The 27666-nt window shown below is 40.5% G+C and overlaps 5 protein-coding genes across 9 annotated transcripts in view; 4 read left to right on the plus strand and 1 right to left on the minus strand.

The window, feature by feature from the left end:
- The first annotated feature begins 2994 nt into the window (after positions 1 to 2994).
- LOC104823031 (kinesin-like protein KIN-1) lies at positions 2995 to 8711 on the plus strand. Of its 3 annotated transcripts, none has more exons than XM_010554445.1 (16): positions 2995 to 3143; positions 3611 to 3766; positions 3872 to 3974; positions 4336 to 4379; positions 4631 to 4660; positions 4746 to 4868; positions 4976 to 5001; positions 5107 to 5188; positions 5265 to 5306; positions 5381 to 5414; positions 5562 to 5637; positions 5738 to 5957; positions 6032 to 6123; positions 6274 to 6385; positions 6469 to 6648; positions 6750 to 8711. In XM_010554445.1, exons 2-16 carry the CDS (start codon positions 3653 to 3655, stop codon positions 6927 to 6929), a joined length of 1458 nt encoding a protein of 485 aa, XP_010552747.1. In that variant the 5' UTR covers positions 2995 to 3143; positions 3611 to 3652; the 3' UTR covers positions 6930 to 8711. The 3 variants fall into 3 exon arrangements, with proteins under 3 accessions (XP_010552747.1, XP_010552748.1, XP_010552749.1); XM_010554446.1 differs by having other exon boundaries at positions 3619 to 3766; XM_010554447.1 differs by lacking the exon at positions 5562 to 5637 and having other exon boundaries at positions 5782 to 5957.
- Positions 8712 to 10976: 2265 nt separating this feature from the next.
- LOC104823030 (protein transport protein SEC31 homolog B-like) lies at positions 10977 to 19035 on the plus strand. 2 transcript variants are annotated; one of them, XM_010554443.1, is made up of 22 exons: positions 10977 to 11475; positions 12223 to 12277; positions 12384 to 12506; positions 12671 to 12767; positions 12879 to 12915; positions 13024 to 13129; positions 13207 to 13264; positions 13387 to 13484; positions 13564 to 13683; positions 14179 to 14221; positions 14331 to 14434; positions 14507 to 14634; positions 14734 to 15298; positions 15400 to 15492; positions 15818 to 16003; positions 16083 to 16296; positions 16881 to 16960; positions 17064 to 17228; positions 17671 to 17805; positions 17883 to 18171; positions 18311 to 18549; positions 18629 to 19035. In XM_010554443.1, exons 1-22 carry the CDS (start codon positions 11159 to 11161, stop codon positions 18719 to 18721), a joined length of 3345 nt encoding a protein of 1114 aa, XP_010552745.1. In that variant the 5' UTR covers positions 10977 to 11158; the 3' UTR covers positions 18722 to 19035. The 2 variants fall into 2 exon arrangements, with proteins under 2 accessions (XP_010552745.1, XP_010552746.1); XM_010554444.1 differs by having other exon boundaries at positions 17674 to 17805.
- Positions 19036 to 21424: 2389 nt separating this feature from the next.
- Positions 21425 to 23539, plus strand: LOC104823032 (hsp70 nucleotide exchange factor FES1). Its single transcript, XM_010554449.1, has 7 exons — positions 21425 to 21691; positions 21767 to 21858; positions 21922 to 22072; positions 22195 to 22322; positions 22416 to 22574; positions 22649 to 22834; positions 22910 to 23539. Exons 1-7 carry the CDS (start codon positions 21502 to 21504, stop codon positions 23153 to 23155), a joined length of 1152 nt encoding a protein of 383 aa, XP_010552751.1. The 5' UTR covers positions 21425 to 21501; the 3' UTR covers positions 23156 to 23539.
- A 1323-nt stretch (positions 23540 to 24862) lies between these two features.
- Positions 24863 to 26396, minus strand: LOC104823033 (myosin heavy chain kinase B). The gene has a single exon (XM_010554450.2). The coding sequence runs from the start codon at positions 26262 to 26264 to the stop codon at positions 25077 to 25079; it is 1188 nt and encodes a 395-aa protein (XP_010552752.1). The 5' UTR covers positions 26265 to 26396; the 3' UTR covers positions 24863 to 25076.
- Positions 26397 to 27023: 627 nt separating this feature from the next.
- LOC104823034 (2-methyl-6-phytyl-1,4-hydroquinone methyltransferase, chloroplastic-like) overlaps positions 27024 to 27666 on the plus strand; it is a 1807-nt gene continuing 1164 nt past the window's right edge. The window contains exon 1 of one of the 2 annotated variants that reach the window (XM_019203601.1): positions 27024 to 27663. In XM_019203601.1, coding sequence (XP_019059146.1) covers positions 27108 to 27663 — 556 coding nt within the window. In that variant the 5' untranslated portion in view covers positions 27024 to 27107. The remainder of the gene's footprint in view (positions 27664 to 27666) is intronic. The other variant, XM_010554451.2, reaches the window with a different exon arrangement.

Raw genomic sequence — 27666 nt, forward strand, 5'->3', positions numbered from 1 at the left:
TTCCGGACTAGGCGGTCGAGTTTGTGTCTTGTTTCCTCAACAACTTTCCGGAAGATGCGGTTATTTCTCTCTCGCCATATGAGGTAAATTGACACTTTTAAGATGATCATGGCTAGTGTTGGTAGACGGCCTAGGAGAGCTTGCCATTGTATAAAGGCGTGTCGAGGAATAGCATGTCTAAACCACATCGTTTTGTGCCACGTAACTGGTGTTGAAGAGATTCTGATCTGGCTCCATGTTTTAGCAGTGGAGAATTCTGATGAAGGGCTTGACTTGCTCTTTGATTCCAAGTAGCTTGCGTAGATTCCATGTTAGTTGAGACGAGGGGTTCAATGTCCAATATGATCGTCGTTTGAAGATGTGATGTCTTAGTCAGGCTACCCACAGGGATCCAGCCTTAACAAATAGTAGTCATACCAGTTTGAATCTTGCCATATGGTTGATGACAGAGAGCTTCCGAAGGCCCAAGCCCTCTTCAGATTTCGGCTGGCAAATGCTGACCCATGCTACTCTGTATGCTCCTGTTCCAGATGACTTCCAAAGAAATTTGGCGCACATGCTATCTATTTGCCTGAGCAAGTATTTTGGGAGCAAAAAAACAGAGCACCATGAGTTAACCAAACCGTATACAACAGAGGCGATAAGTTGTACCTTTCCGGCATAAGAGAGAAATGTTGTCGACCATGCTTGTAACTTGGAGGTTATCCTTTCTACAAGGGGCTGATAGTCCAGCTTGGATAGTCTCCACGGGCTCAGATGGACACCTAGATAGCGTATCGGTAGCTTGCCTTGCGGACTCCCATATTTTGAGATAGTTCAGTTGCTGTTTGGTCATTTACTCCGGTAACAAAGAGGTCAGATTTTGCTCGATTGAGTTGTAGACTTGTGTAACTCGCAAACTCCCCTAGTATAGCTTTAATCTCATTGATTGATTCATTTGTAGCCTCGGAGAATATCATCACGTCATCTGCAAAGGACAAATGAGTGATTAAAGGGTCCCTACATTCCTGGTGAGGTTTCAACTTACCTGATATGGCTGATTGGTCCAACATTCTTGATAGTATTTCCGTTGACAAAGAAAATATGAAAGTATGACAAATAATATAATATACATTAAAAAATGTTTTCCCTCAAAATAGTTTTATAATTCTAAAGTAATCGTTATAAATTTGTTTTGCCACATAAGAAGACAATGTGATACACAAATAGAACTTGTGTTGTCACAGTTTGTTTTTAAATTTTCTGATGTTTTGAATTTTTATTTTGAAAAGTGTGATGAACAAATACGACTTGTTTGTGATTTGTGGGTTAGAGTTTAGAGTTTCTAGTGGTTTGGATTACAATGTTTTAGGGTTTCGGTCAGAATTTGTGATTTTCTGTTGTTCTTCCCTTTTTTGGGCAAATTTCGAAATTTCCTCTCTCTTCTCTTGCTTTCCCTAGTTGATTTTGTGATGAAATGGTTTTTTAAGTTTTTTTAAAAACCTACTTTTATAAAAATTTAATTGTAAGATTTTGAATGAGAGTGGTTTTTATTTTGGGTTATTGGTTTTAGTATTCTACTATTTTTCTCACATGGATTCAAATTTGTCTATAATCAATAAAAATACATCTTTTATTTGTTGGGTTCATGATTGTTATATATTTTAGAGTAAATTGATGGAAAATAAATACTATTAAAAAATTTATAAACATGTGTCGCGTTATGAATTGATTAAAGTGTTAATGTTTGATGGAAAAACATACGATTCGGTTTAGAATGTAAAAAAAATAAGGTCTTGAATGATATTGGTTTTTATTTTGGGTTTTTGGTTTTAGTTTTTGGTTTTTGGTTTTTGGTTTTTGGTTTTTGGTTTTTGGTTTTTGGATTTCATAAGTTTGTAAGTCTAAAAAATTGTGACTTTTGGTTTTTAGTTGATTTTTTTCATAAAATAGATTTTCGGATTATTAGAAAAACCAAATTTTAAAAAATTTAGATTGTCAGTTTTTTTCAGTTTTTAAAATCTAAAAACTCCGAAAATTCTCCCCATTCAACACCTAAGTCTTAGCTAACGATCGATCGATCGTGGGATACGATCAGTCGATTGTGTGTTCGAAAAAAAAAATTTCAAATTGTTCAGAGAGTACGATTGTCTGATCGTCTGCTGACGATAGATCGATCTTTCTCTTCTACCAAAATGCTTAGAGAGCATGATGGATCTATCATCTAGGACTATAGGTCGATCATGTTCTCAGATTAATTTGCCCAGAAGATACAATCGGTCAATCGTCCATAGACGATAGATTGATATGGTTTCAGATAAATTTGTTCAGACGATACGATCGATCGATCGTAGTTTTAAAATGAAGAACATTGTCAGACGATAGGTCGATCGTCGAAAAATCTACATGACCGTTTGAGCGAAAAATCATGACCGATCAAAAAAGCTTCCAAATTTTCGAATTCTTTCGACATTTTGAGTGGATATATACACCATCGACCTCTTAAGACGAGATATAACAGGCTTTTAACGTTTTTTTAGAGATTTGCGAACCTTTTTTATGTGTTTTTGCAAAATCCATATAAAAGCTTTGTTCATTTTGTTCATTTTTCAAATTTTTGGTCTGTGTTATTGAACGAGCAATTGCATAGCAAATTTCTCTTTTTCACATCTAAAGCACGTATGTCGGTCTTTTTGCTCGTCAGGGACCAAATAACATTTTTGTAAAGTGTTTTGTCACATCTAGAAGAATTATCCGATTCCAAATTTTTCCATAACCCCTTTCTTTTGATGATTAAATGAGTAAAAACTCCTACGCGTGTATAATCGTTGCCATGCTCCAATTCAGAAAAGGAGGTAAACTTTTATTAAGGGTAAAGTGGACTTTGTTAATTAGTTCTATTTTTGCTGTTGTATCAAATAAGCTCTCGATGCGATTGGGTTATTTGAAGCGTTTGCCCTAACAACTATCTACTAGTATTCTCAAACATAATGAATCCTACTGATAACCGAAAAGGGATCGAGTCGATAAAATCCTATTCAAACAATTTGAATAAACATGCCGATAAAACATTCGCCCCCGACCCCGAGAGAAGGTATAAAAGAGCGTGGATAGGGTTTTGAATTTCTTTGCCGCCAACCGAAGAATCTTGCCCTCCGCTTCAGGTCAGTCTGCACTCTCTTTGGATTCCGAGAAAAACGATGGAAATTTCTCCTCTCGAACGCTTCGCATCTCTTTCCATGTTGCTTTATGCTTGAATTTGTTTCCCGCCATCGCTGCTCTGCTTTGGTGTCCGTGAACGTTTCCAAATGATATCTTCTCTACTTTCCGTTTGGATTCTGAGCAAATGAAGGAAATATTTCCTCGCGAGCGCTTCATGTCGGTCTTAAGCTCGATCCTTCGGATTTTGATGATAAAAATGGCACTCCTGATCGCCATCCTGAGTTCACGGAGATCTGCTCGAATTTCAAGTTCTTACGTGGAAAATATTATCCTGAATTCCATGATTCTCTCCGAAACCTGATCGGTCGTACAAGAGTTACTGGGAAATAAACATGCTTAAATTTTTAGGCGATGCAAGTTCGTGTCTACTGTCACTGTTTCATTCTGGTGACTGACTTTCGCCTCTCAGTTTTTCAGGAAATTGAACTCGTAGGGGCAGATCTAAAGAGAGATGTCGAATGTAACAGTCTGTGCACGTTTTAGACCGCTAAGTTCAAAGGAGAAAAGAGATCAAGGGAACAGCGTCTGTGTCAAAGGCATTGACAATGAAACTTTTGTTTTCAAGGTTCGTGTTCTACAGATTGCAGTTGTTTTACTTTTATGTATTATTGCTGTGGTCAATTTTGCATAATGAGTCATTAGTTATTGTGTCAATCTAATGTGCGTGTAGGATGAGAAGGAAGAAGAGTCTATATTCACCTTAGATAGGGTCTTCCATGAGGATTCTGCACAAGCTGCTGTTTATCAATTCCTGGCTCTGCCAATTGTCCGAGGTAAAGGCAACACTCATAAACAAAACTATGTATGCAGCATTGTTGGTTACTTCCTTTTCGTGTGGATGACTTCTCCCTGGATGATTGGTGATAATATGTCAATGAAAGAACTTTAACATCACATTTGTGCCTTTATTTTCTCTGTGAACTCCTCTCTTGCTCTCCGCGTATAGAAATGAACACTGAAAAATGAAAGATGCGAAGAGTTCAGGAAGGTTTAACTGTTAGCATTTGTTAGGGCCAGTTGGTAAATGATTATAACTTAATTGGGTGTACACCGTAACTTTTGCTTTGTTTTTCTTTCCTACCTTGCCTCATGCTACTTACCTTTTGTATTCTCTGTCTCCAATTGTTCAAACAGATGCTGTGAATGCTATAAACGGAACAATCATAACTTATGGACAGGTATGTTGTTAGCAGCTTTAACATTTTCCAACAAAGAGAGAAACAAAATGGAATGTTCTTCACTGTCGAACAGTTTTTTTCGGGTATGCCATTCAATGAGTTGCTTTCTGACTAGTTTTGGTCTTCTTCTCCCTAAAAATTCTCTTCTTTTTTTTTCAAAGCATACCTCAAATGTCTTTGCTGTTTTCTCTTTTGGTGAAATGTTTGCTGGTTTTCTGTCTAAAATCGATAATTTATTATGTATTTGGCAGACAGGAGCTGGGAAAACGTATTCCATGGAGGTTATGTGATTCCTCTTTATGTTTGAGCCATGCCTGAAGTACCCTGCCTTCTGAAAATGATTGGTGTTGTTTTCTATTATTCCAGGGACCGGGTATACAGGACAGCAATGAGCACAAGAAAGGATTAATTCCAAGGGTAGTTGATGGGATGTTTGAGCACATAAGTTCTTCCAAAGGGATTGCTAAATACGCAATCAAATTGTCTATGGTAGTGCTCTAAACTATATTTCTGTGCAATAATAGTAATAGAAGTTGCTAAAACCTGGTTAGTAACACTACGTTTGATCATATCTGAAATCGCATTACATCCTGCAGGTGGAAATCTACATGGAGAAAGTCAGGTAACTGTTGAAGCCACGTACTTGAATTCATCATGGATATATATCACTTCACTTCTTTTTCCTCCTTAATCTGAAGCTGAGCGATAAAGGAACATGCTCTCTCAGGGACCTGTTGGACATATCAAAGGAAAACATACAGATCAAGGAGAACAGAGGACAAGGAATACTATTGTCAGGTGTCACAGAGGTGAGCTTGCTTTTTACATTCATCAGAGCGGCTATAATTTTCTCAGGGTTGTAACTTGCATCATTTCTTCTTTCAGGTGGCTGTAATGGATCCTGCAGAAGCGATACAATACTTATGTGTAAGACAGCAAGACCCTTGAGTTTGCTTGATGCTTCCTTACAGTAGTGTTTCTAATTTAAACTATCTTGGCAGACTGGTTCAGCTAACCGAGCAGTTGGGGAAACCCGTATCCTTTCAGAAATTTTAGCCTTGGTTTGCTGCAATCCATTTTTACTGAATGGTGAAAGAACGCAATAGACTGCACAGAATCATCCTTAGGAATAGAACCGAACCACAGTCCTCTTGAAGCATGTTTCAAGCTTAACCATGACAGAGATGAATATTTCCAGCAGCAGAAGCCATTGTATTTACTTATTCACAATCCAGCAAGAGTTGATTAAAGAAAAGAGGTGAAGTTGCTTACAACTAATATATGCCAACGATATTATGGTAAAGTCGCATACAATTTTCGTTCAGTCCAAAGTTATATGGAATTTGACATGGAAACAGGGTAAGAAATGGAAAACTTGTTCTAGTTGACCTAGCTGGTTCAGAGAAAGCAGACAAAACCGGCGCTGAAGGTAGAGCTCTTGAAGAAGCGAAGACAATCAACAAATCTCTTTCGGCCTTGGGAAATGTGATAAATGCACTAACAAGTGGCTCACCAAGCAAATTGAACCACATTCCATATCGCGATTCCAAGCTTACTCGCATTCTTCAAGATGCTCTTGTCAGTCTCTCCTCCCGAGTCTAATACGACGTTCCAGCTTGTTCTCAGTTCATGATTGGTTTCTCATGCCACAGGGCGGTAACTCACGCACTGCACTTTTATGCTGTTGCTCACCAAGCACTTGCAATGCATCTGAAACGCTCTCAACCCTCAGGTTTGGCTTAAGGTATGCATGTCTAAAGAACTTCAGGAAACGAAGCACCTCAGTCCTAGAATGTTCGACCAATAACTTTCGACTTTTCATGTGGTAAATCTCATAGAAATATTGTGTATCGTTTACTATAGCTATAGGTGCTTTGTTTCCATCAATCTGCAGGGCAAAGCATATCAAAGCGTCACCATGCACCAATAAAGATAAATCTGCCAGGATTCCAGGGGAACCCTCTGTTACCAAAGACGAAAAAAAACAGGGGAAGATCCTAGAGAAGGTCACGACCCCACCACCAAGCCATCTGCCTCATAAAATGTTGTAGTCTCTAATCAAAATCTATTTCGTTTTCTCCTTTTATAGATGAAAGGGAGAATGATTGGTGAAGACATAAAGCTGCTAGAAGAACTGTTCATACTGGAGGGAATTATGTTCGACCTTGATACAGTTGAAGAAGTGGACACAGAATACGAAGATACTGTTTCAGAGACCATCTACTCCTTACAAGAAACCATTGAGGAACTCCAACTCGCTATAAAGAAGGTAAATAGAGCATGTCTTCTATTAAGAATAACCGGCATAGCCACTCTACCACAATGTTAAGACCTGTACAAGTGAAACTGGTGGTGCGTGTTTGCATGCAGCTAAAAGCCGAAAACAAGGCTCTGAGGGCACAAGGCCAAGGAGGATTGGCAAGTCAAGTACCCGGTGAACTGTGCACAGAAACCTCCGGGAAGCCACATCATCTTGGAAAGATGTTGGGGTTCATCAGCTCCATCGTCTCTCCGTATGTGCCTTTTTCTACACTTAAAATGCTCAGGTGACTAGTGCATACATTTTTTTCAATTGGATTGCGGGGAAAGTGCCTTCAATAAGCAATGATTCCATGAGGTTGTGGTTGCCATGATCTTATTGAATGCTACGTCTCACGGCTTCCAGACCAAAAAAGGAATATAAAAGTAAAAAAGGCAACAAAAGAGTCCAAAATTAAAAGCAATATTACATATGTACCACCGCGGCCCGGGAATATACTAATCAAAATTATATTTTGAGTATCCCAAGAAAGATGGTGCTATGTGGATTTGACTAGTTCAGAAGGTTGACAATCATCACTTGGATCGGAGAAAGAACCAGACATAAGGTTTCGCAATCAGAGTTTCTTTTTGACAGAAGTTTTGGTTTCATCATCCATGGAGGAGCAGCCAATCCAGAGCCTCATCGCCCTATTGGATTCTCTCCAAACATTTAGATGGGAGGTGTCGGAGTCTGTGACACAAGTGCTCTCCCAGGACTCCCACGTCCTGTCTCTGCCGTTGATGGGGCGATGTTTCGGCCTCATAAAGACAATGAACGGCCGCTTCGCCCTCCTCATATCTCGGGTAGACCATCCCATGCGTAGATGGGAGGGCGTTTGTGTCAAAGAGTACATGAGCTACACGTTGTCTCTCCTTGACCAACTCAACCTCATCACCTCTTCCCTCTCCCATCTGTCTCAGTCTCTGCTATGGCTCTCCCACGCCTTGAGCCTCCTCCAGGATTCCTCTACAACTTCAGCCCTTTCTCATCTCAAACCTATCCAACCATCTCTAGCTGTGATTCCAAATAGAGAACTTTCACCAAGCCAACCATGTGATGATGGCTCCAAGAAGGAGAGAATTGTGCATCAGGCCATACAGGACATGCAGAATATTGGGTCATGGGTTTGTGGCGCCCTCTTGTCTGCTCTCACTGGCAACACCAAACCTTACTTGGAAACCAAAAGATCCATTCGCAACTTCACTGCTTACTCTCTGTTCTTGACGTCTGGTTTGGGAATCTTTGATGGTATGATGGGAGGAGAGACAAGTACTACATTGGTAGAGGTGACAAGGGTTAACCATGCGGTGGCTCGCCTTGAGGTCTCGTTAACAAAAGGAGAACTCTGCAGCAGAGCTGCAGAGGATCTGCGGAGGGAACTCAATTCACTGCAGAGAGAAAAGGAGAAACTCATCAAAGAGGTAGATGGTGTCTTCTCTGAGATATTGGATTCCCGAAATCAACTGCTTTCTACGCTTCGAAGCTGCTGATTTACATCACATTTCACTCGTACCCGCAAAGGATTTATATACTTATGCCAAACGAAAAATGCAGTTACACTGCTTATACCCTATCAGCTGTCCCTTGTGTCCAATATTTCCAGTTACCATGGTCTTTATCTGTATCCTATTCGATATCACGTGATTTGCAGGTTTTCACAAGACTTGTCTGTTCTGAAACTCAAAATGGTGTTAATAATGGAATCTGTACTGTAAGTCCGGAGAGAATATCAAGAGCAGTTGTTTAGATAAATGGTGCTTACTATAACCTGCTGACTTTGCCCAACATTTTCACAGCGCTTAGAGGAGCATCAATACCACACTGGAAGCCACCTATAGAACATGGAGGAAATTCAACAACGGAAGAGAGATTGGGAGAGATTTTCTGTTGAATTAATATGAAAATGAAGTACACAGCTATTTATACTAAAACCAAACCACATACTCTAATACGCCCCCATAAGATGACAGGATTTTTATCTTGAACAAGTACAACCAAAACATTACAACCACAAAACAAATAAAAAAAAATGACTATAAACCACTACAATAACTACAAATATCATGATCCATCCTGAACGGAATAAAATGAAGCTTCCACGGCTCGAAGAATGCCTCTATGACATTAAACAAAGCATCCATAGCCCGAAGAAAGCCTCCACGGAGTGAAACAAAGCCTCCATGGCTTGGATAACGCCTCGACCATCAAGATCAGAGAATCGCGATCGGAATGGACATTGATCAGAGAAAACAAAGAACCAAAATAAACCTGGTGAAAATACATCCAAACCTAAAATCATACTAAACCGAGAGAAACTGAAACAAGCTGAATGTATGACCATGTAAGATGCGAATCAACCAAAAAAAAACAGTGAAAGAGACAGAGTCGACCACTGGTACAAAGACCTTCAGCAATTAAATCACAGCAACGCCAATAAAGAAACCAAGGAATCCATGAAGAACATGAAGAGGGTGAACAACGAGTCGAACAATCAGATATGAGAACCTGGTAAAGAAGATAAGAGCAAGACAAAGAAGAAGCTCAGATTCGGTTTCATCTGTACAGCTCAGATGAAGAAGATACATCACTATCTAGCATCAGAAATGAAGAATAAATCGGCAGAGACAAACATTGAGGAACGTGCACACAACCCGGCCCGAAGCAAATCTGGCGAAATCAACACAGAAATCGGTGAAAGCAACATCAATAAATCCAGAAGCTCCTCTGCTCCTAGTACTACAATGAAGGAGACAGAGATCAGATCAGAACCGATGACGTTGGTGCGAGGAATTTTCTGTGTTTTCTGGTGATGAATCAGTTACTCGACGATAGATCAACTCGTCGATGCAGCAGAATGGGAGGCTAACAACAGACTGATCAAACCGGATTCGGCGACAGATCGAAATGAAAAATAATGAATCAATGAAATCCAGAATCAAATAGATGAAATCTGCACAGAAGGAATCTATTCTCTGATACCATATTGAATATGGAGGAAATTCAACAATGGAATTGTAATATGAAAATGAAGTATACAAAGCTATTTATACTAATACTAAACCACATACTCTAACGTCACAAGAGACCGAAACTTCAATTGTATAGATGAGCGAATAAGATAAACAAGTTGAGATTTGGAATGTACCATCCCATCAAAGAATCAAAGGTCCTTGGATAAGATTCGGCAGCCGAACTAAAAATGCAACAAAGCATCGTGGAATGGTGAACCTATTGCTTGCCAACATCTAGAGCATAGAAAATAGAAGTTTTGACGAAAAAACAGGTCATAATTCCAGCTGAACGTGTACCTTTCCCTATGACACTGGGAAGAAGCTCATATCTCAAACGTCCATTTGCGCGTCTGTCAAGCAAGAAATGGAAGAAATACGATCATACTTCTTCTGATATTGAACAGATTGGAGACAAAAAAAAAAGACCCCCGGGAGTATACATTTCAGCGGAGGAACACCCGCAGCTTTTGTTCTCATCAACCAGACAGCTACTAGCCACAGAAGAGAAGAGATGTGAGTATTACTCATCACTCCTCATAAACATTGCTTTGGGGACGAGAAACAGAAGCCAAAGATTATGGAGAAACTCAAACTAAGCAGTTGGGCTTTGTCTATTCCAATAACAGTACAGAATTCTCAGAGCTCTTAGATCGTCAGTCAATGGAGAAACATCGATCGAGTTCCTCGTTTTTTTGGTGTTGTTTTCTTGACGTCTTTGTAATATAATAAGTGACTGAACCATAGTGTTGCGTCGAGGAGTAACAGTCCAAGAAGAGAGACCGGGACAATTATCGCCCAAAATTCCTATATTTTCTGGAGTGAAGCTGGTAAACCCAAAGCACGGGCTTTTCCGAAATTCAGAAAGCAACAGACCAAGAGGGAGCCTAGAAACCCTATCAAAACCCACAGGTTAGATCAGGGAAGGACAAGCCAGTTTCCACCGGAAAAGGAAGGAACCATCTCACTTTCTTGGTCTGTGAATACTAGTACCAAAAGGAAAAGAGAAGGACGTACGTACGGGGGTTGCCACAGCAGACGCGAGAAGAGAGCTTCCTGGAGCTGGACGTGTAGAGACGAGACCGAGGTGGTCCGGATGGGGAGAGAGGAGCCTTCAGCGCAACTGGAGGGCATTTTGGTCTTTCCGGTTTTTGGGATTAAACAACAACAGACGTGTCTCTTTATGATTGGCGATGTTGGGTATAATTTGGGACTATGTTACGACGATGCCCTTGCTCTTGTATCGGATTACCATCTTACCACTTTGTATATATTTGACAAGCGATCTTTTTCCATTTTGGATCTGCTTGCGTCGTCTTCTCTCTACCCCTCTCTTACAGTCTCTGATTCAAACCCTAATTCTGGGACAACCGGATCCGTTCGATTCTGATCCTAATCTTCCTTGCCATTCTGTTCCCTCAATCGGCAATTTAGGAGGTTATAGCCCTCGCTTCTGATCTCCTCATACAATGGCGTGCATAAAGGGGGTGAGCAGATCTGCCTCCGTGGCGCTGGCTCCGGACGCCCCGTACATGGCAGCGGGGACGATGGCGGGGGCCGTGGATCTTTCGTTTAGTTCGTCCGCTAATCTCGACATCTTCAAGGTCGACTTCCAGTCTGACGATCGCGAGCTGACACTGGTGGGCGAGTGCCCGAGTTCCGAGCGCTTTAACCGCCTTGCTTGGGGAAGAAATGGATCCACCTCCGAAGAATTTTCCCTTGGTCTCATCGCCGGTGGCCTTGTCGATGGGAATATTGATATTTGGAATCCGCTGTCTCTGATCCGGTGATTTTTCTCTCGTCACTTTATCACACTAGACTGATTTCATCGTCCTTGATGCAATTCAACTCATTTGCGTTGGAATCTCTTAATTTCTGCACTGAGAGCTGACAATGAAAAATCCGGGTACGGGGAAGTCATGGTGGATCTAGCATAGACGGTTTGACTGATCTTTACTTTAAGATGCAATATGGAATTTAGTGCCCTTTACCTCCTGGTTGAATGCAGCGAATCTTCAGCGAATCTGATTTTATGGCATGTCTGGACCTGTATTTCCCTTGGCACCCTGTGTTTTTGTGTTGTTCCGACATTATTGTGATAAATTCCTGTTTGTGATCATGTAAGTAAGTAATGTTACCTTCTAGATTTGGAGGAGAACCTGCATGCACATATCGAGCTTATTTGTGCTATTGCCAAGGATACCTGACGATTCTAACTTCAGAATAGTTTTCTCAAGCCGTATAGTAGTTATTAGCGTTATAATGTGTTTCTTTTTAGAGGTCGTCATCCAATGGTAGTCCATTGTCTAGCAGCCATTTAACTTCGTTGATGATTCTTTAATATTTTGTCGACGCCTCTTGCGTCCAGGACAAGTTCCTCTGGTACTGGTGGAATAGAACTAAGGTGTGTGTTTGAAGACACACAGTCTAAGCTGTAATAAAAGGAGTGAACATAGATTGAGAACTGACGCATGTACTCTTCTTGAAGAATGCTTGTGGTTGTCCTAGTCTGATTTGATCATTTTTTTTTCAGTTCTCAGTCTGGCGAAAGTGTGCTTGTTGGACATCTTTCAGTACATAAAGGGCCTGTGAGTTGTATCTTTCTGCAAAATTGTATTGTTAGCTCTGTCTTGTTTATCTCTCTGGACACCTCCTCATTAGAGTGTGTATTTACTTTGTTTACTTGTATTCCAGGTTCGTGGTCTTGAATTTAATGGTTTAACACCAAACCTGCTTGCTTCTGGCGCTGATGATGGCGAGATCTGCATTTGGGATCTTGCTAAGCCTTCTGAGCCTTCTCATTTTCCTGTTCTGAAGGTATAGTATCATCTCTTGCAAATCTAGACCCCAGCTTAATAACCATCTTCTGGTCTATTTTTACTATTGCGCTACTGTGATCCTTTTATTTCTAGAAATGCATGGTATTTTCCAACCTATTGTGTTGAGTTCTGGAGTTTGGACATTGACAAGGATTTGTGCAGGGTGGTGGTTCCGCTGCACAAGGTGAAATTTCCTTTTTATCTTGGAACAGAAAGGGTCAGCAGATATTAGCATCTACCTCATATAATGGCACCACTGGTGAGAATTAGGCTTCTCTTTCCTTCCTTCTAGCTAGTTTGACTGATTTGTATCATTCCTTGGTTGACTGTGGTGTAGCTTCCACTGACTCGTGTTTATTGTATTCCCCAGTGGTCTGGGACTTGAGAAAGCAGAAGCCTGTAATTAGGTAAGTTCCTGATTTTGCAGTGTGCCTTTTTCCAAGGATGATATACCTGGTCATGGTATCCTCAATTACCTGTTATCACAATCTGATCTAGCCTTTATCAATCAACAGCTTTGCAGATTCTGTTCGACGGCGGTGCTCAGTTTTGCAGTGGAATCCTGATATTGCAACTCAGATTATTGTTGCATCAGATGATGATACTTCACCTACTCTGAAGGTATTGTATCACTTATTGCGTTAATTCTTGCTGCTCAATGTTAGCTCTTTTATTGATATCTGTGGTATTGCAATCAGCTTTGGGACATGAGGAACACAATGTCACCCATGACCGAGTTTGTTGGCCACACAAGAGGTATCTTCATCTCATTACAATAGAATGCTTTCCTTGGCGTTGTCTATATCGTGTAGTTGTTCGTGTTCCTGTTTTCTTCTATTTTTGGTCTCATGACCACGGTGATATTTCTTAAATAACAGGTGTGATTGCAATGGAATGGTGTCCTAGTGACAGCTCATATCTTCTTACCTGTGCTAAAGACAACCGAACTATTTGCTGGGACACGAATACCACAGAGGTAGAAAAAAAAGAATTGAAGATTCAAATTTGTTAGGTTTGATATGGTATTTAACCCAATGTTATCTAACTCATGCCAGATTGTGGCTGAGTTACCTGCTGGAAACAATTGGAATTTTGATGTTCATTGGTACCCAAAGATACCCGGAGTTATATCAGCATCTTCATTTGATGGGAAAATTGGTATCTATAACATCGAGGTATGCTTGTAATTTCCATTCTGTAATTGCAATTCATTCTCCTTTCCCATTCATGATAAGATGGAAAAAAATGTTTAAGCATAAAAATTGTCTGTCAGGCCACCATGACATTGTTAAAGTAGGATTTGAGATATTGGTTGTCGATGGGATCGCTAGAGCATAAATGTTTTAGGCTTTACTTGTTCTTACTTCCTGTTGAGAAATTTTCTTATTCAGTTATTCTTTATAACACTCTTTCCACTCTACATCTCCAGTATACCTTCCATTGATAAAGGAAAGAGAAAATCATGAAGCGTGTTTCATATTCTGTATCAGTTCCCAGTTTACCACTGGGATTACTGGAGAATAAAAATGCAAGGGCTTGCTTTCTTTCCCTTTCTTGTTTAGAAGTTATCTTTTTCGGATATTCTGTACAGATTCTATTCCACTCTAAATTTCTTGTTTCCCACCCAATTTAAAAGGAAAGGAATCATGTTTCATATGGCATCCTTGTAGGGTTGCAATCGCTATGGTGCTGGAGAGAACTATCTCGGTGCTGGTAATGCCATTCATCCCTGTGTCAATTGCTGAGTGCTTTCGTCATTTCTATGATGGAAAATGGAAAGAGTATGAAAACTGACATCTCTTCATATCTGTTCTATATGAAGCTTCCTTAAGGGCGCCAAAATGGTACAAGCGGCCAGTTGGTGCATCTTTTGGCTTTGGAGGAAAGCTTGTTTCATTTCACCAAAAGCCTCCTGCAAAGGGCGTGGTGGGTTCTTATTGTCTTCTGCTTTTGCCCTTTCTTTTTTTATTTTTTACACTATTTGATGTTGCATGTCAGGTATTTTTGCATAGTCTGATTATGGAACAAAGTTTGGTGGGCCGTTCTTCTGAATTTGAAGAAGCACTAGAGAAAGGAGACAAGTCTTCTCTAAGGGTTTTGTGCGAGAAGAAATCTCAAGTGTCCGAGTAAGTCATCTTTATGATTGAATACGTTGATAGTTGTCCACAAGAAACTAGCAGGCGTTTTAATTTTTCCTATCTGTTCTCTTGTTACCGTTTTGGCAGGTCCAGCGAGGAAAAGGAGACATGGGACTTGTTGAAAATAATGTTTGAAGATGAAGGAACTACGCGGACGAAGTTGATTTGTCATCTGGGCTTTAGCTTGCCATCTGAGGAGAAGGAAACAGTAGATGGACTTTCTTCAGATCTGAATGGCATTCGGTTGGAGGATACTGTGGAAAAGGATGCGGTCGAGCCTGAGGACAATAAAGAAGCAGCTGTATTTTCTATGGATAATGGTGAAGACTTCTTCAACAATCTTCCAAGTCCTAAGGCTGATACTCCTGTATCAACATCTGCTGGGGACTTTACTCCCCCAGTTACCGATTCTGCTGTAAACGTAGAAGAGATTCAACAAATGCCAGAAGAGGAAGAAGAAAGCTCTGATCCAGTATTTGGTGATGCTGTTCAGCGTGCATTGGTTGTGGGGGATTACAAGGGAGCAGTAGCTCAATGCATATCTGCAAATAAGTTTGCCGATGCTTTAGTCATTGCTCATGTTGGTGGTGTTGCATTATGGGAGAGTACTCGCGATAGGTATCTGAAGATGAACAGCGCACCTTACATGAAGGTACCTTTAAATGCTTTTCTCACTTAATACACTGTTCAGTGCTGTCGAGCATCTTATTGATAGTTTACAAATTCACCCTTCTCTGCTTTAATCATTTTTAGGTGGTTTCTGCGATGGTGAACAATGATCTCATGACCCTTGTTCGCACCAGGCCACCAAAGTTCTGGAAAGAAACCCTCGCTCTCCTATGTACAGTAAGTTCATCAAACCATGGAAGTATACTTGTCACCTGGTTATGGTTTTTTCCGATGAAATAACAACTCTGGTGACCGAAGGAAGGAAATCTAACTAAATCTGAAAAGAATCTTCTTTATGATGTTGTGATCTTGTACCAATCAATATGGGTGATCTCGTCTTGCATGATCCTTGTATTGTCCAATATATGATGGTAAATGGAATCTGGATGACGCTTGTTGAAAATAAGACAGACTGATTTCTTGAACAGATAACTGCCATGTAACTTGTGTTTCTTCAATATTCTACATAACTCATGTCATTTTTATGTTTGTTGACAACCAGTTTGCACAAGGAGATGAATGGACCAGTCTCTGCGATGCTCTTGCCTCAAAGTTGCTGGATGCCGGTAATACTGTGGCTGCAACTTTGTGCTATATTTGCGCAGGAAATGTTGACAAAACAGTTGAAATTTGGTCAAGCAGCCTTGCAAATGAGCGTGATGGAAAATCTTATTCTGAGCTTCTTCAAGTGAGTATCAGCGTTTACATCTTGTGCATAAGCTAATTTGAATACCACGGCCCAAAATCTTTTGCTTCTCTTTCGTTAGGATCTTATGGAGAAGACTCTTGTTCTTGCCTTGGCAACTGGAAACAAAAGATTCAGTACATCCCTTTGCAGACTTTTTGAGAGTTATGCAGAGATTTTGGCCAGCCAGGGGCTTCTAACAACTGCAATGAAGTGTTTAAAAGTTCTGGAGTCTGGTGGCTTGTCACCTGAACTTTCAATCTTACGAGATCGGATTGCCTTGTCTGCAGAACCCGGTATGTATGTGGTTATGTTGTGAAGATTTCTTTTAGCATGAAAGTACTGCTGACGGGTCAAGTCATCTTCTTTTGGAGGTGGAGTTTTCTTCAAGAAATTCCCATACTTGAATTCATAACTTAACAATTTAGAGCCTCGGCTAACTACATCTATCTGATACCCATTATTCACTTATTATCTAGAGACCAATTCAGTTTGCCTATCTAGGTTAACTATTTCATCGCGCTTAGATCAATCTCCCATCATCATAAAAAATGGAGATTACTGACAGTATCAAGTTACTTTACTTGCAGATCCAGCATAGTACAAAATCTGTATTGATGAATAAGTTTCCTCATGCTCTAAATGAAGAAATCTCTCTTGAATAGGTGAAAGGTGTTCCTAACTAGGAGTTTCTTTGAATCTCAGCTATGATATTGTAGTGAATTAGAACAAAGTATTTTGGATGGTTAACTACCCACTGCTGAAAAACATGGTCACATTTATACTTTTACCTTGTAGTTGTTTCTTTAGGAATATTTCTTGGAATGCCTGGAGCTGGCTTAATTCCATATTCTTTTGGTGGATATTTGAAATTTTCTAGTTTCTAATGTTGCTGCTGCGGAGACACAAACTGCTCCTGTGGTTAATTCTCAGCCCCAAAACCTTCTGCCATATCACCAGGTCTGATCTTGAATTCTGTTCCTATACGTTGCTTTGGAACTCTCTGCTGTTCAACTTGGCTTTTAGATCAAAGGTACTCAGCTGTTATTCTTCTGTTATTCAGGAGGCACCTCAAATGAAGCCAAGTGTTCCTGGTAGTCCATATGATAATCAGCATCAGACACAGTACAATGATTCTTATACAGGAGGGTATGTCCCTTCCAGTTCGCATCCACCTATGCAGCAGCAGTCCATGTTTATGCCTCACCAACCTCAGCCTGTTCTACAGGTAATTAAATTTTGGCTTTTTACTTTTTTTTTTCTATTTACCATTTGTTTCACCCTCATTGATTGGTAAGATCGAGGATGTTTGCTCGTCCTCATGTAGCAGATCTGAGCAGTGTCTAAATCAAGTAACCAACCATTTCCAATGTTGTCTAAGTCTACATCGAGTTTCGATTGTTCTGTGGAGGGAACATCGTAGGCAATAAATCTTTATAGAATTTACTTATATGGTTCTTTTCAATCTCAAAACTTTCCTTGAAAACAAAAAGGTCTACATTACTAGGTCTAAACTGTTATGGTTAAAAGGAGTAACGTGAATGGAGAAATTAGAGTATCCTGGCGGTTGGGAATAAATTTCTGAGCAGTCATTTGTGATTGAGACATATCTGTTCTGTTACATTCGGTTTCTCAGCCCATCAACCTTCTTTTCTCTGGTTTCTTTGCAGCAGCCATCTTTTGCCCCTGCTCCTGTAAGCAATGCTCAGCCATCCATGAGAACTACTTTTGTTCCTTCAACTCCCCCTGCTCTAAAGAACGTGGAGCAATATCAGCAGCCAACCATGGGTTCTCATATGTTTACCGTATGTGCACTCGTATCTAAGTTAAATTTTAGGTTGCCATCATTTCAGTTTTTCTAAGCTATTGGCTCTGTCCCCAGGGATCTTTTAACCCTGCATACCCCACTCCTCCCGGTCCTGCTCCACATGGATCTGCTGCTTCACAAGTTAGTCATTTTCCTACCCCGAAAATGCCCCAAGTTGTTGCTCCAACAAAAACACCTATTGGATTCACACCCATGGCAACTCCAGGAGTTGCTCCAAGATCTGGAATGGGTTCGGTGCAGCCAGCAAGTCCTCCTGCTGCCCAGCAAGCAGCTGCACAACCAGCCCCTACACCTGCGACTCCGCCACCAACTGTTCAAACTGCAGATACTTCCAACGTACCAGGTACAGTAAAACTGCTCTGAAAAGCTAAAGGGGAGCACTTTGGCAGCATTGTTTGGTTTGGTTGTCATAGTAAAATGTACGGATGTGATGATTGGTTTGTCTCACCTGACAATGTTTCCTCCTGTAAAACTGCTTGCAGCTCACCAGAAACCTATAATTGCAACGCTGACAAGGCTTTTCAGCGAGACATCAGAAGCACTTGGAGGGGCACGTGCTAATCCAGCGAAGAAGCGCGAGATAGAAGACAACTCAAGGAAATTAGGGGCTCTGTTTGTTAAACTCAATAGTGGGGACATCTCGAAGAATGCTGCAGACAAACTCGTACAGCTCTGCCAAGCGCTGGACAACCATGATTTCAGCGCAGCACTACAAATACAGGTGCGTTTAGGGACATTGTAAACATCCTCCTAGTAGAAAGAAGTTATGGCTGAGTTTGCATGATCTGTATTTGCAACAGGTCCTTCTTACGACCAGTGAATGGGATGAATGCAACTTCTGGCTGGCAACACTGAAACGGATGATTAAGACTAGGCAACACAGCGTTCGCTGAAGAAGGGTCCGTCTGGTTCCTGGTTTGTTTATTTATATATATAAGCCCACATGGTTGTGTCATCGCCCCTACTACTTGTTCCGAATTCACAGGAAAGACATTGTGGACTTCCTTTTGGCTCTTTCTTTTTTGTTTTGACAAACGCAGTAATAGTCAAGACTGCTGCCCCGATCTTTGTTGAGTCTGCAAGTTTAGTGGAGACATTTACTACACCTTCGAATTTTTCCCATCATGTTTTTGTAGTTACCAGACATGGTGTTTCTCTTCTCTTGATTTGTTAAATTTATAATATGATGATAAAGGTTACATTTTTTTGGGATAAGATTTACTGTACCAACAGTAAGTGTCGCTTGGAAGCATTTCTTAAGCTAGGACCTTTAATCCAGCAGCAGCAGTGAATGCAGTAGCTGTACGGCCTCTGGACAGCTACTTTTGATGGACATTATTCCCGTCACTTGTGTCCGTCCTTTCCAAGAGATTGTGAAGCTGGCTGGATTAGTTGTCATGCAATCATTTGCGAGTATAGTTTTTGTGACGGTGATTGTTTAGGATTGAAAAACGCCCATAAGCACTCTAATTGCTACTTTTTATTGCGATTTTCTGGTGTTGTTTATTATAAAGGTCAAAATGATCCCGGTTTTTACAAATTTTAAGAAACGTTCACTAGTTATAATGTTATCTTATATTTCATTTTATGAATTGTACAATCAAGCTTCAAATCATTGAGAATTCTCTTCTCCCTATCTTTGTTTCCATTATGAACTCTTGTTGGTTAATTATTGTTGTGTTTTCCATGATGTCTGGGTAGAGTTTTCATCCGTAGATTAGGGATTTAAGTTATGTAAAGATCCATGTGTGTTTAATTTTGTTTGCAACTATGAGTTTGATGATTTGGTTTGAATAAATGATGTTTAATACAATTAATCTTGTTGGTCGCTTGATTTGTTGATGATAGATTAAATTTCTAGAAAGAGAAGTGAGATTTTAAAGAGTGAACTTCTATGTCATGGTCTTGAATTCCCCGTACCAAATTCGTAAGTTGCCGAGATAAATCTGTAGAATTGATCTTTGCATAACCCGTAAATTCCGACACCTATAATGTTTAGTTAAATTGCGTAAAATCCTTGCTTGTATTTACTTTGATAGTTTCTTACATTTAGTCATCACCATGACCATCAATATCGACACAGACAGAAAACCGAGTAGAATCTGAATTCGTCGTCGCTAACACATGTGTTCTTGCGTTCGATCGTACATACTACAAATGATCTGTATACTTGCGGTAGTTATGTCCAGGCATATTTAAAACAAAAATAGATCATATCCTAAATCGACATCATAGTACTTTTTTATAAGGAGAGAATTCTAGTTGCTATCCTTCGAACGCATTGACTAGGTAAACCCACTGATTCGAGACCAACCTTTGTATATGGGTATTTTGTCCAAACGTTTACAATCTTGCAACCACCGCAACAGCTCAACTAGTGAGGATACTTTCTATTGGTCTGACTCATACTCAGATTCCACACTTCTAAAGTTCACAATGCGTAAAGCATGACTATACCACCAATCGCAACGCGAATGAGATGACAATTGTATGACACTCCTTTGCATTTGGTTTTATTATTTCGAACGTCTTAATTCTAAGTAGTTTTTTTTGTTGATAATCCGGAAGTTCAACGGAAATTTTATCCGACTACATCTTCTAAAGAAACGTAGAAATCCATATGAATGGCCCTTTCCAAATAAGAATTCGAATCTGGTTTCTTACCAGTTGAGCCACCCAATCTTGGATTGGTTTTATTATTTTCGAACGTCTTAAACTCTAAGTATTTTTTTTATTTGTTACTTAGACTTGAGATCATTTGTTTGTATCGATACAAACCCATTAGGGATGGGCACAAATACCCAAAAATCGGGTATCCGTCGTATACTCGTCTCACGGATACCCGATTTTAGGGTACTCGTAATTTTCAAATCCGAATCCAAATCTCGATTTTTCAATATCCGTGAATCCGAATCCAAATCTGGATAATAGAATTTTTAAAATCGGATACATGCGGATACCCGACTATTATGATTATAAATAATTATATCTTATATTTATATAATATTTTTACAAAATATAATTATTTTAGATTAAATAATTTCATATTTTTTAATATTAATTCAAAAAATTAAATTTATTATTATTTATCTCTTTTTATCTCGTATATTTTATCATAATTCATCAATTTTTATAAATATATTTATTTTTTAAAAATTTTATATATGAATATTATTATTTTTTTAAATAAATCCGGATCCAAATACACGCGAATATCCGACTATTATTTCGGATATCCGTACCCGAATACTCGTAAATACCAAATTCCGAATACAAATCTTAGTTAAATACACGAACTTCTCGGATCCAAATTCAAATCTCTCAATTTTCTCGGTTATGTGATCCGTACCCACCCTACTACCATTCAAGCATTTTGTACACGTTAACCTAAATACAAAGATTAACCTTCTACCAAAAAAAAGAGTTTCTTCCATTATTTTATAACCCAATTTGCATACATAGCTTTGGGCTAAAAACTCCTTATTAGCCGGGAAGAATCAAGCAAACTACGATGACGTGTCAAAAAAGTATTGGTCGGACACGTTGTAAGGACACTGAATGGTGTCACCTTCTTCGTTTAAAAGCTGAGACCAGAAGCGTCGGACTCCAAAATTCGTGAGCTTCTCGTTGTCGTGGTGGTGACTGATTCAGGCTTCCGTCGCCGCTTTAAAATATGTGCAGGGCGCGATGCCTGTTACTCTGCCTGCTGCTTTCCATGGCGGCGTGTTCCACCGGCGAACCCGTTAACAACACTGCGACATACGAGGCTGAACTCGTCCAGGATTCCGGCGTTGTAATCGGTGACCAGGATCAAATTGACGGCGGATTTTCTTCCCTAGATGGAATGTTACAGTGGGCCATAGGTTTGCTTCCTTGGTTCCGTCGTAATATTTTCTCACTCGCAAACCCTAGATCTTAATTGCAATTTGTCCCGACAGGCCACTCGGATCCAGCGGAACTTAAAGAATCAGCTCAAGATGTAAAGCGCTTGTCGCCGGATGAGTTGCAGAGGCGGCAATTGGAGTTAAAGGTATGTAATTTGCGGTAGTTCCGTCGTCTGTCGTTTGATGTGACTGGGAGCATTCTTGCGCAGGAGCTGTTAGAGAAGTTGAAGACGCCGTCAGACGCAGGGTTGATGCAGATAGCCATAGCTGACTTGAGAAATTCGTCCTTGTCTCTGGAGGATCGTCACCGTGCTCTGGAGGAACTTTTAATCCTCGTTGAGCCTATCGACAATGCAAATGGTAATTCTTCTTGAGCTAAGCTATGTATCTGTTCTTCTTTTGGCCAAGATTCGTTCGTCTTCCAAAATTCGGACGCAGTTGTTTACTTTTCTTCTGATCATTGGTCGGAATTCTCCGTGCAGACCTGAGCAAATTAGGAGGGCTTAGCGTTGTTGTGGAAGAGCTCAATCATTCTGACCCTGATGTCAGGAGACTATCGGCATGGGTGCTTGGAAAAGCCAGCCAAAACAACCCCTTTGTGCAGCACCAGGTCTGTCTTCATTTTTCTGATTCGGGCCTGCAGAATTGTGTTGTTTGTATGAAGGCAATCCGAAGTAAAATCCACGCACAATTCTGATTTCAGGTCCTTCAACTCGGGGCATTACCGACACTGTTAAAGATGATGAATTCAAGCTTTGTTGAGGAAGCTGTGAAAGCACTGTATGCTGTTTCAACCGTGATCAGGAACAACATAGCTGGTCAGCACATGTTCTATGCAGAAAATGGACATATTATGCTTCAGGTGAGCACACGGGCTTTGGATTTTCTGCATTGCTCCCATCGATTGAAAATCAACCCATTTTCTCCACTATGCAGGATGTAATGAACAACTCAAGCATGGATATTAGACTGAGAAGAAAAGCCGTATTCTTAGTGGGTGATCTGGCCCAGTGTCAGCTAGAAAACACGGAAAGATCAGAGCTTCCTTTCCTAAGCGATGGTTTGTTCGTAAAGTCTGTGGTTGATTTGATTGCATCTGCTGATCTTGATCTCCAGGAGAAGGTGAAGAGCTTTTTACAAGGCTACTTGAGTCATTTGATTATGATTTAACTTGCTGTTGTACGTGATGTGTTGCAGGCGCTTGAGGCAATCAAGAGTCTCGTACAGCTTAAGAGTGCAGAGCCTCGGGTTTTGGGAGACATTTGTGGATTGGAAGGAGCGTTGGAGAGGATGAAGGTGCAACTGCAGGAGTCAATGGCAGATGAATACAAGAGAGACTATGCCGCAGATGTGGAGAGCCTTCGGGTGGAAGTGGAATCGATCTTCCGGACAAGGCTCCAAACTTCAATGATTGGTGGACCCTCTAATGTCCAGAAACAGTAAAAAAAATGATCGGATGCCTTCGTTTTCTTTCAGAAGCATTTCTAGGCACTGGATTTTCCTTCCGACAGATACAGACAGCGGAGTGAGTAACGTGTGATCCATTTTTTTTTATTGGTTCACAATGAAGAGATGAAAGTTCTAGTGGTATGGGAATTGGTCTTACATGTTTTAACGAGAATTTGTCTGTGGGTTTTTTTCTTCTTTGGAGCGTGCAAGAAAGAGGGGTTTCTTCTTCTTGGCCTCACCTCACCTTCTCTCCAGTGGAATTTACAGAGAACACTTGGCCCTAAGAATACAGCTTTTCTTCTCTTTTCAACTAGACTTGTCATTATGTCACAAAATCGTTTGCGAATGTTTTGGACACGTGCGTCCATTCTCATCTAATCACCAAATTCCGTATGTTCAACTTGAGAATCGGACGAATATCCGTAGGGCGGTGGCGTAAATACTTGGTAACGTACAGAACAAGTACCCCACTACCATTGCTACAGTTTTAATACAAAGCAAAGGTTAAAAAAGGTTTGGTGGTGTATCTGTTAATGTTATTGCATGTCATCTAATTCACAGTTGGTTGGTTGACACAAAAGTAGTTATACTATATATGATAAATCATTTTCTTGTCAACCCAATATTCATTCAGGATAGAGATGGATGGAATAATTTAACACAAACCAAACAAAGATTCCTTCGAATAAATCATTGACCGCCGCAGTAGCGGATCCAGAAAAAAATGTTAGTGGGGGCAATAGACGACCGTTTCGATATTCGGTTTAGAAATAGATCGGTTCGAATCTTTCGATTTTAGAAAAATATGTATCAATCGGTTACAATATCATATTCAGTTCGGTTTGGTTTCGGTTTTTATTAAAAAAATGTATGTGATGTTTTATTAAAAAAATTATTTATCAGGTTTTTTAAAAATTCGATTCATATCAATAAATTTGGTTTTCTAAAAATAATACCGTTCGAATTAAATAAAATATCGTATTGTTCAGTTTTGTACGGTTCGATTATAAAATCGTACCAAAACGTTTACTCTAAAATATTAAATAAACAATAGATCAAAAATTAATAAAATATACTGTCAAAATAATATTTATATTTTACTACTAAATTCTATGATTTTTTATTTTTTAAAATTTATCTATAATAATTTTATTTATAATTTTTTAAAATATGTAATTTCCGATAAAATAAATTGTAACTTTGACGTATTTTTAATTTAATTTAATTTATTTTTTGTATTGTGTTTAATATTAAATTTGAAATTTTTTTAGAAAATTGAGAGAGAAAAACAAAAAAAATATGGAAATTAAGTTTAAGAAAAAAGCTTAACAATATCTAATATTTAGAAAGAAAAAAAATTAAAATAATAAAAAAAGAATGAGAGGAGAGGGGGCAAAACAAAAAATTAAATGGGGGCATTTGATATTTTTTATCAAAATTTTATAACTATTACAAATAAATAAATTTTTTTTGGCAAAATATATGGGGGCATGGGACCCCACACCAATACATGTGGATCCGCCCCTGGACCGCCGTATATTTCTTTCCCATGTCAAGCATTTCCTAATCAGTTATGTATCTCATAATCCAGCCACCGAAAATCAACATGAATTATGGAGTTTTGAATCCCATAACCCTTAGTGTGATCCCAAATCAAACGACATCCAAAGTCTAAAAGATTCTTCTTGTAACATAGGAAAAAAAACCAGAAGCATCATTTATTTATTTCTTCGCTTTACAATTAAAACCATAAACCCGAAAAAAAAACATTGTAAAACTGACCATAGAATTAGAAACCACAAAGCCAAAAAAAAAAAACTTTATAAAGAGACGTGTAAACAATACCCCGTAAGATGTATCAGACAAAAAGAATGTGCGACGTATATCGTGTAGACTGTAAGGAGGTTCATCTTCTTCAGCGATGAAAATCGTCAGATGTGTGTTTTGGGACCCACCAAACCCTAAGACTCTTGTCGAGGCCTCCGCTGTAAAGCATGAAGCCATCGCCCACAGTGTTAGGAGAAGCCTGCAAGCACTTGACGGGACCTTCATGCCCTTCTATGGCCCTCACCTTACTCAAACAGCCACTCCCTTGTCTCCTCCAGACCGCGATGGTCTTATCAGCAGATCCAGTGCACAGGAACTCCCCTTGCACGCACATGCACAGCACTGCCATCTTATGCGCTCTCATCTCTGTCCCTAATCTCCAGCGATCCTCTCCCTCTTCCTCTCTCCTCTCCCATCCCATCACAAACCCATCCGACCCCCCTCCGTAGACCCACCTCCCTCCTTCCGACACCACCACCGAGTTCACTGAAACATCCGCATGACCCTCCAGTGTCGCTTTCAGTTCATGCCCCTTCTTCCCTTTCCCCCAGATCTTGATCTTCCCGTCTGCTGACGCCGAGTACACTCTCCCGCCCCCTGCCACCAGTCCGTTGATGGCGTCGTCGTGGGCCTTAATCGACTCCACACACTTGAGATCCGATGTTCTCCACACTTTCAGGGTCTTGTCCCATGACCCCGAGTATATGAACCCGTCGTGGACTGCCAGGCACGAAATGCTGTCTGAGTGCTCGATCCAGAGACGCTTGTGGTGTCGTCTCGTCTGAACGTAATTGCTCTGTTTCATGAACCTCCCCAAGTAATCCTTGGTGGTGGGAAGGGTGTGGACCAGCCTAAACGCGTTCTCGGAGCTCCGGGAGACTTTCCAGACCCTGATTCTGCTGTCCTGATGGCCCGTGAAGACCTTGTTCCCGACGGTGACGAGGGCCTTCACGGATCCCTCGCCCTGTCCAAATTTCGCAAATACCCTGAGATCGGGCTGTTGCCAGACGATGATGTCTTTTCCTTGAGAGGCACTCAAGAGAAACTCGCCGCAGAGGGCCACGCAGGAGACGGAGCCCATGTGACCGGACAAGATAGCGAGTGGCTTGTACGCGCCTGAAGACGGCCTTACACCGTCCTGATCAAAGCGCTTGGAAGACGCTGGGCTGCTGCTGGTCTCGTCCGTCTCATTGACGCTGCCGATGCTGCTGTTGCTTCTTGCGCTTGTCGTTGATGATGACGACGTCAAGATTGGTTCTTGGATTGATCTCAGCATTCCTCTTCTATATTCCTTTTTCGGTTATCTTGCAGAGAGATCTTGGGGGGGAGAGAGAGAGAGAGAGAAACGCACGGAGTTCTTGTACAGGGAAAATTAAAAAAAAATGATTTTCGTTTGCATATGGAAAGGGTATTTAAATGGGAGAGAGGGAAGGCGCAACGGCTACATTTGACAGGTGGCATCATCGCTACCTTTGTTTGCGATTTCATTCACAAATTTTCCATGAGTCGCAGGAAAGGAGCCTGAATGAACGATTGATGTGGGCCATCGGCATCGGCTGCATTTCTTTAGTTACCATTTTCGCTAACGTTCATATGTTGTTTTTATTTTGTTAGCCCTTTTAATTAAAATGGACCGACCCCCTACCAAAAAACCATCCTTTTACAGCTATCCACACAGTCTTCGTGCGAATTGGAATTAGTTATTCATATATTTTTATAGCCGAAAAAGTGGTACTGGAGACCAAAAAAATATATATTTAAATGTCTTCAGGACCATTGTATTTGCCTTTGTTTAGACATAAAGAAAAGAAAAATATTTGTTTAGCAATCTGCCTCCAAGGCCAGAGTGCGCCCACCTACTTGATAAATACTGTATGGAACAGGTCAAAAGTTGATTCAATAACATGGAATATTAGTTAGAAAGATTAATTGAGGTCCAATCATAGTTTTAATAAGTTAATTGAGAAAATCAAAATGATTAAACATTTAAACTTGCGTATAGCTTCGGTTTTTGTAGCAAATAATGGGCTTTACCGGCCCATCCTTTCTTAATGGGCCTCCCCCATCCTCTCCCTCTCTCATCAATTATTTCCTTACAGCACTCTGTCCAAGAAATTGAATGTTCTGTCGCCAAAACTTGTGTTCAAATCCCCAATGTCATTTCATGCATGCATATCCCCATTTAGTAGTTAATTGCCTTGGGTCTCGGATTTTTCCAATTCCTCTCACCCTTTTCATGGCTTCTTCGATGGCCTTAACTTCTTCGAATTTGCACGGCAGACACACCCCTCAGCCCGCTCTGGTCCGAACCACCAGAGCGGGAGCCTCGGCGTCGAGGCCATCGGGGCAGCCTAGGTTCATACAGCACAAGAAGGAGGCGTACTGGTTCTACAGGTATTTGTCAATCATATACGACCGCTTCGCAAACCCGGCTCACTGGACGGAGGAAATGAGGGACGAGGCTCTCGAGCCGGCGGATCTCAACAACCCCAGCTTGCTGGTCGTCGACGTCGGCGGCGGGACCGGGTTCGCCACTCTGGGGATCGTGAAGACTGTGGATGCTAAGAACGTCACCATACTCGACCAGTCACCGCATCAGCTAGCCAAGGCCAAGCAGAAGGAGCCCCTCAAGGACTGCAATATCATCCAGGGGGATGCCGAAGATCTCCCTTTCCCTA

Source organism: Tarenaya hassleriana, unplaced genomic scaffold (genome assembly GCF_000463585.1).
Source record: "Tarenaya hassleriana unplaced genomic scaffold, ASM46358v1 Cleome39, whole genome shotgun sequence".
In the NCBI taxonomy this organism is placed as follows: Eukaryota; Viridiplantae; Streptophyta; class Magnoliopsida; order Brassicales; family Cleomaceae; genus Tarenaya; species Tarenaya hassleriana.

Coding starts and splice junctions, on each gene's coding strand:
- LOC104823031 (XM_010554445.1), top strand. CDS start 3,653: ATGTCGAATGTAACAGTCTGTGCACGTTTTAGACCGCTAAGTTCAAAG. Junction 4,661..4,745: donor GGAAAACGTATTCCATGGAG/GTTATGTGATTC, acceptor CTATTATTCCAG/GGACCGGGTATACAGGACAG. Junction 5,189..5,264: donor TATTGTCAGGTGTCACAGAG/GTGAGCTTGCTT, acceptor TTCTTCTTTCAG/GTGGCTGTAATGGATCCTGC.
- LOC104823030 (XM_010554443.1), top strand. CDS start 11,159: ATGGCGTGCATAAAGGGGGTGAGCAGATCTGCCTCCGTGGCGCTGGCT. Junction 14,222..14,330: donor AGAGAACTATCTCGGTGCTG/GTAATGCCATTC, acceptor TTCTATATGAAG/CTTCCTTAAGGGCGCCAAAA. Junction 16,961..17,063: donor ACCTTCTGCCATATCACCAG/GTCTGATCTTGA, acceptor TCTGTTATTCAG/GAGGCACCTCAAATGAAGCC.
- LOC104823032 (XM_010554449.1), top strand. CDS start 21,502: ATGTGCAGGGCGCGATGCCTGTTACTCTGCCTGCTGCTTTCCATGGCG. Junction 21,692..21,766: donor AATGTTACAGTGGGCCATAG/GTTTGCTTCCTT, acceptor TTGTCCCGACAG/GCCACTCGGATCCAGCGGAA. Junction 22,835..22,909: donor ATCTTGATCTCCAGGAGAAG/GTGAAGAGCTTT, acceptor GATGTGTTGCAG/GCGCTTGAGGCAATCAAGAG.
- LOC104823033 (XM_010554450.2), bottom strand. CDS start 26,264: ATGCTGAGATCAATCCAAGAACCAATCTTGACGTCGTCATCATCAACG.